The sequence below is a fragment of the Zosterops lateralis genome (genome assembly GCF_965231275.1).
Source record: "Zosterops lateralis genome assembly, chromosome: 37".
NCBI lineage: Eukaryota > Metazoa > Chordata > Aves > Passeriformes > Zosteropidae > Zosterops > Zosterops lateralis.
This window is the reverse complement of record NC_139797.1, coordinates 1,068,733-1,081,562: the sequence shown is the minus strand read 5'-3', so window position 1 is coordinate 1,081,562 and position 12,830 is coordinate 1,068,733. Positions and strand designations below refer to the sequence as shown.

Sequence of the window (12,830 nt, the reverse complement as noted above, 5' to 3'; positions counted from 1 at the left end):
GGGGCTCAGCCCCTCCCCCGCCCCCCAGGTGAGGTGGGACCCCCCCCCAGGTGAGCGGAGACCCCTCCCCCCCCCCCAGGTGTGGTACCTGCCCGGGGGCTCCGCCAGCGCCGGGGGCGGCCGGAGAGACCCGCCGAGATGGAGCGGATGGAGCCGGGACACGCCCACCCCGCCCCGGACACGCCCACACCGCCCGGGACACGCCCAAACCACGCCCACACCCGGCAAAGACACGCCCACCCCGCCCACAGCCAATGGGAAAAGGCGCTGCCCACTCGGAGGACACGCCCAAGGACACGCCCAGTGGAGGGGGGGAAGGGGGGGAAGGGGGGGAAGAGAAGCCACGCCCACTCAGGGAAAGACACGCCCCCCGAGGCGTGGCAGACACGCCCAGAATGGGACAGTAAGGCCACGCCCACCCAGGGAAAACCACGCCCCCCAGTGGTGGAGAGTACCCCCAGAATGGGGCTGTGAGGCCACGCCCACCCAGGGAAAACCACGCCCCCCGAGTGGTGGAGGGGAAGCCCAGAAAGGAGTGGAGAAGCCACGCCCACCCAGGGAAAGACACGCCCCCCGCCGGGGACACGCCCACCCGCCCACCGCCAATGGGAAAAAGCGCTGCCCCCTCGGAGGACACGCCCAATGGAACGGGGGGAAGGGGAGGCCACGCCCACAAGGGGAAAGACACGCCCCCTGAGTGGTGGAGGGCACGCCCAGAATGAGGACACTGAAGCCACGCCCACCCGGCAAAAGACACGCCCCCAGAGTGGTGGAGGGCACGCCCAGAACGGGGAGGAGTAGCCACGCCCACCCAGCAAAATACACGCCCACAATGGGGCAGTGAGGCCACGCCCACCCAGTGAAATACACGTCCAGAATAGGGGGCTGTGAGGCCACGCCCACTCAGGGAAAACCACGCCCACCGAGTAGTGGAGGGGAAGCCCAGAATGGGGACAGTGAGGCCACGCCCACCCGGCAAAAGACACGCCCCCCGCCGAGGACACGCCCACCCGGCCACAGCCAATGGGAAAAGGCGCTGCCCACTCGGAGGACACGCCCAGGGGAAGGGGGGAAGGGGGGAGGCCACGCCCACCCAGTGAAAACCACGCCCCCAAGTGGTGGAGGATACACCCAGAATGGGGGCACTGAGGCCACGCCCACTCAGGGAAAGACACGCCCCCAGTGGAGTGGCGGACATGCACAGAATGGGACAGTGAGGCCACGCCCACCCAGCAAAATACACGCCCAGAATGGGGGCAGTGAGGCCACGCCCACTGGGGAAAGACACGCCCCCATAGTAGTGGAGGGCAGGACCAGAATTGGGCCTTGAGGCCACGCCCACCCCAATGAAACCACGCCCCCAAATGGCTCAGACCACGCCCACCCCACTAAAGCCAAGCCCCACCTGAATGGATGAGGACACGCCCAGAATGGGGTGTGGAAGCCACGCCCACTGGCCAAAGCCACGCCCCCAAAATGGTTGAAATATGTCATGGAAGCCACGCCCACCCAGGAAAAGCCACGCCCACCACGCACCTGAGGATTGGCTCAGAATGATGTGGTAAAGCCACGCCCACACTGCGAGACACACCCCCTCTGTGCGGCTGAGGACACGCCCACTGCACCAAGCCACGCCCTCCAAACGTGAGGCCACGCCCATCCCACAAAGCCACGCCCCCAAAACTACAAAGGACACGCCCAGAATAAGGTGGTGACGCCACGCCCACCCCTCAAAGCCACGCCCATCTGTGGCAGGTGCCACGCCCATAATTGCAGTGCTACCATATAAGGACAAGCCACACCCACTACCACATAATTTGCATATACCACGCCTACCACATCCCAGACCACGCCCACTTTAACACAACCCCCCCCTGTTATATCAGACCACGCCCACTCCAGCCGGGACACGCCCCTTCCATCAGGCCACGCCCCCAAACTTAATGAGCGCCTGAGCCATATGAACATTAATTAGCAACACTTAAATGAGCTTTGTCTCATTAAGACTATTAACATCCTCTCATTAATATTCATAACTTGTTTTCCAATAAGACCCGGCCTATATTAAGAAAAGGAGGCCTGTGGCTCCGCCCCCTCATTAATATTAATGAGGGACAGCGCATGGGTGAGTGAAGTGGGTGGGCGGGGTCAGAGAAGGGGCGGGGTCTGTGGAATGGGCGGGGCTTCGTTGACCAATAGCGGCGTTGAATGGGCGGGGCTTTGTGGGCGAGGGCCAATGAAGGGGCGTGGTTTGAGTGAGGGGGCGTGGCCTGAGCGAGGGGGCGTGGCCTGAGCCAGGGGCGGTTCCCGCTGTTGGCGCCATCTGGCGGCGAGGCGGCGCCATTTTGCGCAGGCGCAGTGGCGCCGCTGCCCCCCGGGCCGCCAGGGGGCGCTGCCGGGTAGTGCCCTCCCCAAAAAAACCCCAAAATTTCCCAAAAATACCCCAAAAATACCCCTCCAAAATACCTCAATAATTCCAAAAAAATTCCCCAAAAATAAGAATAAAAAATCCTCTCAAAATTAAAACAAATCTCCAAAACGTTCCCCCCAAAAATCACCAAAATATCCCCCAAAATGCCAAAAATTTCCCCCAAAAAAACCTCAAAATAAAAAAAAATCCAAAAAAATTCCCCCAAAATCCCCCTGGATCCCCCAAATCCCCCCAAAAAACACCCGAGGACCCAATTTAGGACCCCCCACTCAAAAATCCACCCAGGACCCTTCCCCAAAATCCCCCCAAAATTCCCCTGGGACCCCCCAGTGCTCCCAGTTCACACCAGTGACCCCCCAGTTCACACCAGTGACCCCCCAGTGCCCCCAGTTCACACCAGTGACCCCCCAGTTCACACCAGTGCCCCCAGTTCACACCAGTGACCCCCCAGTGCCCCCAGTTCACACCAGTGCCCCCCCAGTGCCCTCCCAGTTCACACCAGTGACCCCCCAGTTCACACCAGTGACCCCCCAGTGCCCCCAGTTCACACCAGTGACCCCCCAGTTCACACCAGTGACCCCCCAATGCTCCCAGTTCACACCAGTGACCCCCCAGGGCCCCCCCAGTTCACACCAGTAACACCAGTAACCCAAATCCTGGTGGGTTCCAATGACTTTAATGCAGCACAAAAAAGGGGGGACAAAACCAGTCTGGGCTCCCAGTTTGGGGCTCCCAAACCAGTCTGGGCTCCCAATCCCAGTCTGGGCTCCCAGTTTGGGGCTCCCAGTCCCAGTTTGGGTTCCCAGTTTGAGCTCCCAGTCCCAGTTTAGGTCTGTCCCAATTCCCAGTTCAGGTTCCCAGTTCAGGTTCCCAGTCCCAGTTTGGGTTTCCATTCCCAGTTTAGATTCTCAGTCCCTGTCCCAGTCCCAGTTCCCAACCCCAGTCCAGGTTCCCATTCCCAGTTTAGATTCCCAGTCCCAGTTCAGGTTCCCAGTTCAAGTTCCCAGTCCCAATTTGGGTTCCCAGTCCCAGTTCAGGTTCCCATTCCCAGTCCAGGTTTCCATTCCCAGTCCAGGTTCCCAGTTCAGGTTCCCAGTCCCAGTTCAGGTTCCCAGTTTGGGTTTCCATTCCCAGCAGGTTCCCAGTTCAGGTTCCCAGTTCGGGGTCCCAGTCCCAGTTCAGGTTCCCATTCCCAGTTCAGGTTCCCAGTCCCAGTTTGGGTTCCCAGTTTAGATTTCCATTCCCAGCAGGTTCCCAGTTTGGGTTCCGAGTTCAGGTTCCCAGTTTGGGTTCAGGGTCCCAGTTTGGGGTCCCAGTTCAGGTTTGGGGTCTCAGTTCAGGTCTGGGATCCCAGTTTGGGGTCCCAGTTTGTGCTCCATTCCCAGTTCAGGTTCCCAGTTCGGGTCTGGGGTCCCAGTCTGGGGTCCCAGTTTGGGTCCAGTCCCAGTTCAGGTTCCCAGTCTCAGTTCAGGTTCCCAGTTTGGGGTCCATTCCCAGTCCAGTTTGGGGGTTGGTGTCGGGGGGCGGCTCCGGGGCCCCCCCCAGTCCCAGCAGCTCCTGCAGGGCCGGGGGCACGTCCTGGGGAGACATGGGTCAGTTATGGGGCAGTTATGGGGTCACTGTGGGGTCAGTTATGGGGCAGTTATGGGGCAGTTATGGGGCACGTCCTGGGGAGAACAGGGGCACTTATGGGGCAGTTATGGGGTCACTGTGGGGCACGTCCTGGGGAGAACAGGGGCAGCTATGGGGTCACCGTGGGGTCACTTGTGGGGTCACTTATGGGGTCAGTCACTTATGGAGTCAGCTGTGGGGCAGTTATGGGGTCACTTGTGGGGTCAGTTATGGGGTCAGTGGGGGGTCAGTTATGGGGCAGTTATGGGGTGAGTTATGGGGTCACTGTGGGGTCACTTATGGGGCAGGTCCTGGGGGAGGTGTGGGGTCACTGTAGGGTCAGTTATGGGGTCAGTTATGGGGTCAGTTATGGGTCAGTTATGGGGCACTCCTGGGGGAGGTCTGGGGTCAGTTGTGGGGTCACTGTGGGGTCACTAACGGGGTCACTTTGGGGAGACTTTTGGGGTCAGTTTGGGGTCATTTTTTGGGGTCACCTTGGGGTCACTCTGGGGACATCTTGAGGACACTTTAGGGACACTTCTGGGTTCACTTTGGGGACATTCTAGGGTTGCTCCGGGGACACTCTGGGGTCACTCTGGGGACACTTGGGGACACTCTGGGGACACTCTGGTGACACTTTGGGGACACTTGGGGACACTTTGGGGTCAGTTTTTGGGTCAGTTTTTGGTCAGTTTGGGGTCATTTCTGGGGACATCCTGCGGACACTTTGGGGACACCCTGGTGACACTTGGGGACACTTTGGGGACACTCTGGGGACAATTTGGGGACATTGGGGACTCACGGTGGCGGCCGCCAGCTGCAGGAACATCCCCTCGGCCCTGCTGAGAACATCCCCCACCTCCAGAGACACCGGGGACACCTGGGGACACACAGGGGACATTGGGGACACTGGGGACACAGGGGACACTGGGGACACTGGGGACACTGGGGACACAGGGGACACTGGGGACACTGGGGACACACCTGGGGACACTGGGGACACCTGGGACACACAGGGGACACTGGGGACACTGGGGACACTGGGGACACAGGGGACACTGGGGACACTGGGGACACTGGGGACACAGGGGACACTGGGGACACTGGGGACACTGGGGACACAGGGGACACTGGGGACACTGGGGACACCTGGGGACACTGGGGACATTGGGGACACTGGGGACACTGGGGACACTGGGGACATTGGGGACATTGGGGACACTGGGGACACTGGGGACACCTGGGACACACAGGGGACACTGGGGACACTGGGGACACCTGGGGACACTGGGGACACCTGGGACACACAGGGGACACTGGGGACACTGGGGACACCTGGGGACACCTGGGGACACTGGGGACACACAGGGGACACTGGGGACACACAGGGGACATTGGGGACACCTGGGGACACCTGGGGACACACAGGGGACACTGGGGACACTGGGGACACCTGGGGACACACAGGGGACATTGGGGACACTGGGGACACCTGGGGACACACAGGGGACATTGGGGACACTGGAGACACCTGGGGACACACAGGGGACATTGGGGACACTGGAGACACCTGGGGACACACAGGGGACATTGGGGACACCTGGGGACACCGGGGACACACAGGGGACATTGGGGACACTGGAGACACCTGGGGACACACAGGGGACATTGGGGACACTGGAGACACCTGGGGACACACAGGGGACATTGGGGACACCTGGGGACACCGGGGACAGCTGGGGACACACAGGAGACATTGGGGACATTGGGGACACAACGCCATCACAGGGTCCCCAACACTGTCTCCAACCCTATCCTGGTGTCCCCAGCCCGGTCCCCATGTCCCCAGTGCCCCCAGTGTCCCCAATCCCATCCCAATGTCCCCAAGCCCTGTCCCCGGTGTCCCCATCCCAATGTCCCCAGCCCTGTCCCCAATGTCCCCAGCCCTGTCCCCAGTGTCCCCAAGTCCCCAGTCCCATCCCAATGTCCCCCAATCCTGTCCTCAGTGTCCCCAGCCATGTCCCCAATGTCCCCAGTCCCATCCCCAAAGTCCCAGTCCTGTCCTCAACTTGTCCCCAAACCCATCCCAATGTCCCCAATGATGTCCCCAACCCTGTCCCCACCTTGTCCCCAAGTCCCTGATCCTATCCCAATGTCCCCAATGTCTCCAAACCTGTCCCCAATGTCCCCAATCCCATTCCAATGTCCCCAGTCCCATCCCCATGTCCCCAGTGTCCCAAACCCTGTCCCCATCCTGGTGTCCCCACTGTCCCCAATGTCCCCAGCCCTGTCCCCAATGTCCCCAGTCCCATGCCAATGTCCCCAATGACCCCAACCCTGTCCCCAATGTCCCCAATGTCCACAATGTCCTCGGCCGTGTCCTCACCTTGTCCCCAATGTCCCCAACCCCATCCCAATGTCTCCAGCCCTGTCCCCAATGTCCCCAGTCCAATCCCAGTGTCCCCAATGTCCCCAAGCCCATCCTGATGTCCCTATCCTTGTCCCCAAGTCCCCAATCCTATCCCAGTGTCCCCAATGTCCCCACTGTCCCCAATGTCCCCAAGCCCATCTCAATGTCCCCAATGTTCCTCAGTCCTGTCCCCACCTTGTCCCCACTGTCCCCAGTGTCCCCAGTGTCCCCAGCCCTGTCCCCAATGTCCCAAACCCTGTCCCCGCCTTGTCCCAGTGTCCCCAGTCCCATCCCAGTGTCCCCAGCCATGTCCCCAATGTCCCCAACCTCATCCCAGTGTCCCCAACCCTGTCTCTGGTGTCCCCAATGTCCCCACTGTCCCCAACTCTGTCTCCAAGTCCCCAATCCTATCCCAGTGTCCCCAATGTCCCCAACCCTGTCCCCAGCATCCCCAGTGTCCCCATTGTCCCCAGTGTCCCCACTGTCCCCAACCCCACCCCAGTGTCCCCAGTGTCCCCGGCCGTGTCCTCACCTTGTCCCCGTCGCTGTCCTCGCTGTCGCTGTCCCCGTCGCTGTCACTGTCCCCAATGGTGTCCCCAAAGGTGTCCCCGGGGCTGTCACTGTCCCCAGGGCTGTCACTGTCCCCAAAGGTGTCCCCGAGCAGCTCCAGGAGGGCACAGGTGACCAAGAGGTGGAAATTGGGGCAGGGGAGCCCCGTCCAGAGCACCTGGGGACACACAGGGGACACCTGGGGACACCTGGGGACACACCTGGGGACACACAGGGGACACCTGGGGACACCTGGGGACATACCTGGGACACACCTGGGACACACCTGGGGACACCTGGGGACACCTGGGACACCTGGGGACACCTGGGGACACCTGGGACACCTGGGGACACACCTGGGGACACCTGGGGACACACCTGGGGACACCTGGGGACAGGTGTGACACACCTGGGGACACACCTGGGGACACACCTGGGGACACACCTGGGGACACCTGGGGACACACCTGGGACACACCTGGGACACACCTGGGACACACCTGGGGACACACCTGGGGACACACCTGGGGACACCTGGGACACACCTGGGACACACCTGGGGACACCTGGGACACACCTGGGACACACCTGGGACACCTGGGGACACACCTGGGGACACCTGGGGACACCTGGGGGACACCTGGGGACACCTGGGGACACACCTGGGGACACACCTGGGACACACCTGGGGACACCTGGGGGACACCTGGGGACACCTGGGACACCTGGGGACACACCTGGGGACACACCTGGGGACACTTTGGTGACCATCTGGGGCCATTTTGTGCCATTTGGGGTCATTTAGGGGCATTTCGGTGACACTTGGTGACATTTTTTAGCCATTTTGTGACATTTTTGTGACAATTTGGGACATTTTGGGGTCATTTTGAGCCATTTCGGTGACATTTTGAGGCCATTTAGGGAAAATTTGTGACATTTTGGGTCCTTTTTGGCCATTTTTGGCCATTTTGTGCCATTTTTGGGGCCATTTGGTGACACTTTAGGGACAATTTGTGACAATTAGGGCCAATTTTTTGCCATTTTGTGCCATTTGGTAACACTTTTGGGGCCATTTTGAGCCATTTTTGGCCCATTTGGGTCCATTTTGGTGACACTTGGTGACATTTTTGAGGCATTTTGTGACATTTTTGTGACATTTTTGGCCCAATTTTGATCCATTTTGAACCATTTTTGTGCCATTTTTGTGATATTTTGGTACCTCCAGGAGTCGCCGCGTCCCCTCGAGCCCCAAATCTCGCAGGAACCTGAACTGGAGCCACCTGGAGACACACCTGAGAGCCCGGGGCACACCTGGACAGGTGAGACACGACAGGTGAGACACAACAGGGGACAGGTGGGACAGGTGGGGACAGGTGAGACAGGTGAGACAGGTGAGAGACAGGTGAGGACAAAGGGACAGGTGGGGACAGGTGAGACAGGTGGGGACAGGTGGGGACAGGTGGGACAGGTGGGGACAGGTGAGAGACAGGTGAGACAGGTGGGGACAGGTGAGATACAGGTGAGGACAGGTGGGGACAGGTGGGACAGGTGGGGACAGGTGAGAGACAGGTGAGACAGGTGGGGACAGGTGAGACAGGTGGGGACAAAGGGACAGGTGGGGACAGGTGAGGACAGGTGGGGACAGGTGGGGACAGGTGAGACAGGTGGGGACAAAGGGACAGGTGGGGACAGGTGGGGACAGGTGGGGACAGGTGAGACAGGTGGGGACAGGTGAGACAGGTGGGGACAGGTGGGGACAGGTGGGGACAGGTGAGACAGGTGGGGACAGGTGGGGACAAAGGGACAGGTGGGGACAGGTGAGGGACAACGGGACAGGTGGGGACAAAGGGACAGGTGGGGACAGGTGGGACAGGTGGGGACAGGTGGGGACAAAGGGACAGGTGGGGACAGGTGGGGACAGGTGGGGACAGGTGGGGACAGGTGAGGGACAGGTGGGGACAAAGGGACAGGTGGGACAGGTGGGACAGGTGGGGACAGGTGGGGACAGGTGGGGACAAAGGGACAGGTGGGGACAGGTGGGGACAGGTGGGGACAGGTGGGGACAGGTGAGGGACAGGTGGGGACAAAGGGACAGGTGGGACAGGTGAGGGACAGGTGGGGACAAAGGGACAGGTGGGGACAGGTGGGACAGGTGGGGACAGGTGGGGACAGGTGGGGACAGGTGAGGACAGGTGAGACAGGTGAGACAGGTGGGGACAAAGAGACAGGTGGGGACAGGTGGGGACAGGTGGGGACAGGTAGGGGACAGGTGGGGACAAAGGGACAGGTGGGGACAAAGGGACAGGTGGGGACAAAGGGACAGGTGGGGACAGGTGGGGACAGGTGGGGACAGGTGGGGACAGGTGGGACAGGTGGGGACAGGTGAGGAAAACGCCACCTTCAAACCCAATTTTTTGAGGGATTTTCCCAATTTTAGTTGATTTTTTTCCCCCCAATTTTTAATTTTTTTTGCCCAAATTTTTCATTTTTTTTATTTTTTCCCAATGTTTTATTTTTTCCCAAATTTATTTTTCTTTTTTTTCATATTTTTTAATTTTTTTTCCCAAATTTAATTTTTTTCACAATTTTTTAAATTTTTTCCCCAATTTTATTTTTTTAATTTTTTCACATTTTTTTAATTTTTTCCCAATTTTGTTTTTTTTTTAATTTTTTCACATTTTTTTTTATTTTTCCCATTTTTTTAAAATTTTTTCCCAATTGTTTTCAGGCATTTTCCCAATTTCGGGTGATTTTTTTCCCCCAATTTTTAATTTTTCTTCACCCAAATTTTATTTTTGATTTTTTTTTAATTTTTTCCCTTTTTTAAATTTTTTTTTTCCCAAATTTTTTTTTTAATTTTTTCACAATATTTTGATTTTTCCCCAATTTTTTTAAAAAATTTTTTCACAATCTTTTGATTTTTTCCCAATATTTTTCTTAATTTTTTTTCACAATTTTTTTGATTTTTCCCCAATTTTATTTTTAGTTTTTTCCCCAATTTTTTTATTTTTTCAGTTTTTCATTTTTAATTTTTCCACATTTTTTTGATTTTTTCCCATTTTTTTTACTTTTAATTTTTTCACAATTTTTTTATTCTTTCCCAATTTTTTAATAAATTTTTTCACAATTTTTTTGATTTTTTTCACAATTTTATTTTTAAATTTTCCACAATTTTTTTATTTTTTTCCAAAATTTTTTAAAAAATCTTTTCACAATTTTTTGGATTTTTTTCCCAAATTTATTTTTAATTTTTTCACATTTTCAAATTTTTTTCCCAAATTTAATTTTTTCACAATTTTTTTTGGTTTTTCCCAATTCTTTTTTTTTTTTTCACAATTTTTAAAATTTTTTCACATTTTTTTTTCCCAATTTTTTTATTTTTAATTTTTTCACAATTTTTTTTTTATTTTTCCTCCCAAATTTTGACTTTTTTCCCCAATTTTTTTTTAAATTTCTCCCCAAATTTCATATTTTCTCCCCCAAATTTCAGATTTTTCCCCCAAATTTTGATTTCTCCCCAAATTTTTTTATTTTTCCCCCAATTTTTGACGTTTTTTTCCCCAATTTTTTTATTTTCACCCAGTTTTTTTAAAATTTTTCCCCAAATTTTGTATTTTTCTCCCAAATTTTTGCATTTTCCCCCCAAATATTTTGATTTTTTCCCCAATTTTTGCATTTTCTCCCTGAAATTTTGATTTTCCTCCCACATTTTGATTTTTTTCCCCCAAATTTTTTGGATTTTTCCCCCAAATTTTTTGGATTTTTCCCCCAAAATTTTTAATTTTTCCTCAATTCTTTTTGCTTTTTTTTCCCCCAATTTTTGATTTTTCCCCCAAAATTTTTTTTGACTTTTCCCCCAATTTTTTTAATTTTTCCCCCAGTTTTTGACATTTTCCCTCCAATTTTTAAATTTTTTTCCCAATTTTTTTTTTATTTTTCCCCCAATTTTGATTTTTTTTGTCAAATTTTCACGCTTTTTCCCCCCAATTTTTTTTCCCCCCCAAATTTCATATTTTTCTCCCCAAATTTTTTTTATTTTTGCCCCCAAAATGTCATTTTTTCCCCCCGAATTTTTGATTTCTCACCGAGTGTGTTTGGTGTTGTTGTGGTGAGGATTTTCCCCAGCGCCCCCAGTTCTCCCAGTTTCCTCTTCAGCCCCGCCCGGCCCGGCCCAAAACTGCCCCCCTGCAACAAAAAAATCAAAATATTCATCAAATTCCACCCAAAAAATCAAATTTCCCAAAAAATTTCCGCCCAAAAAAATCAAATTTCCCAAAAAATTCCACCCGAAAAAATCAAATTTTCAAAAAATTCCGCCCAAAAAACCCCAAAATGCACAAAAATTCCGCCCAAAAAAATCATATTTCCAAAAAAATCCACCCAAAAAAATCAAAATTCACAAAAATTCCACCCAAAAAATCAAATTTCCCAAAAAATTCCACCCAAAAAAATCAAATTTTCAAAAAATTCCGCCCAAAAAATCCCAAAATGCACAAAAATTCCGCCCAAAAAAATCAAATTTCAAAAAAATTTCCACCTAAAAAACCCAAAATTCACAAAATTCTGCCGAAAAAACCCCAAAATTGACAAAAATTCCGCCCAAAAAATCAAATTTCCAAAATTCCACCCAAAAAATCAAATTTCAAAAAAATTTCCGCCCAAAAAAATCAAAATTCACAAAAATTCCACACAAAAAAATCAAGTTTTCCAAAAAAATCCACCCAAAAAAATCAAATTTCAAAAAAATTTCCGCCCAAAAAAATCAAATTTTCAAAAAATTCCGCCCAAAAAACCCCAAAATTCACAAAAATTTCCGCCCAAAAAAATCAAATTTCCAAAAAAATCCACCAAAAAAACCCCAAAATTCACAAAATTCCGCCCCAAAACCCGCAAAATTCACAAAAATTCTGCCCCAAAAAATCCAAAATTCACAAAATTCCACCAAAAAAATCAAATTTCAAAAAAATTCTGCCCAAAAAACCCCAAAATTCACAAAAATTCCACCCAAAAAATCAAATTTCCCAAAAAAATCCACCCAAAAAAATCAAATTTCAAAAAATTCCACCCAAAAAATCAAATTTCAAAAAAATTTCCGCCCAAAAAAATCAAATTTCCAAAATTCCACCCAAAAAATCAAAATTTCCAAAAAAAATTCCACCAAAAAAATTAAATTTCAAAAAAATTTCTGCCCAAAAAATCCAAAATTCACAAAAATTCCACCCAAAAAAATCAAATTCCCAAAAAATTCTGCCCAAAAAAATCAAATTCCCAAAAAATTCCGCCCAAAAAACCCCAAAATGCACAAAAATTCCACCCAAAAAATCAAATTTCAAAAAAATTTCCGCCCAAAAAAATCAAATTTTCAAAAAATTCCGCCCAAAAAACCCCAAAATTCACAAAAATTCCACCCAAAAAATCAAATTTCCAAAAAATTCTGCCCAAAAAATCCCAAAATGCACAAAAATTCCACCCAAAAAAATCATATTTCCAAAAAAATCCACCCAAAAAAATCAAAATTCACAAAAATTCCACCCAAAAAATCAAATTTCCCAAAAAATTCCACCAAAAAAATCAAATTTTCAAAAAATTCCGCCCAAAAAACCCAAAATTCACAAAATTCCGCCCAAAAAACCCCAAAATGCACAAAAATTCCACCCAAAAAAATCAAATTTCCAAAAAATTTCCACCTAAAAAACCCAAAATTCACAGAATTCTGCCGAAAAAACCCCAAAATTGACAAAAATTCCGCCCAAAAAATCAAATTCACAAAAATTCCACCAAAAAAATCAAATTTCAAAAAAAAATTCCGCCCCAAAAAAATCAAAATTC

At 51.7% G+C, this 12,830-nt stretch overlaps 1 protein-coding gene and 1 long non-coding RNA gene across 2 annotated transcripts in view; one reads left to right on the top strand and one right to left on the bottom strand.

Annotated features, from left to right (window-relative positions):
- The first annotated feature begins 3,272 nt into the window (after window positions 1-3,272).
- Window positions 3,273-3,766, top strand: LOC310921840. Its single transcript, XR_014592220.1, has 4 exons — window positions 3,273-3,329; window positions 3,380-3,468; window positions 3,582-3,626; window positions 3,708-3,766. It is a non-coding gene; the product is annotated as an uncharacterized lncRNA (long non-coding RNA).
- Window positions 3,767-3,898: 132 nt separating this feature from the next.
- Window positions 3,899-12,830, bottom strand: part of LOC310921886 (TBC1 domain family member 17-like) — a gene marked incomplete at its 3' end in the record, with an annotated part of 29,363 nt that continues 20,431 nt past the window's right edge. Inside the window, exons 13-17 of the mRNA XM_083882147.1 lie at window positions 11,087-11,186; window positions 8,221-8,312; window positions 6,985-7,179; window positions 4,845-4,922; window positions 3,899-4,009 (exon numbers count right to left, since the gene is read on the bottom strand). Of these exons, the coding sequence (XP_083738273.1) occupies window positions 3,899-4,009; window positions 4,845-4,922; window positions 6,985-7,179; window positions 8,221-8,312; window positions 11,087-11,186 (576 nt within the window). The remainder of the gene's footprint in view (window positions 4,010-4,844; window positions 4,923-6,984; window positions 7,180-8,220; window positions 8,313-11,086; window positions 11,187-12,830) is intronic.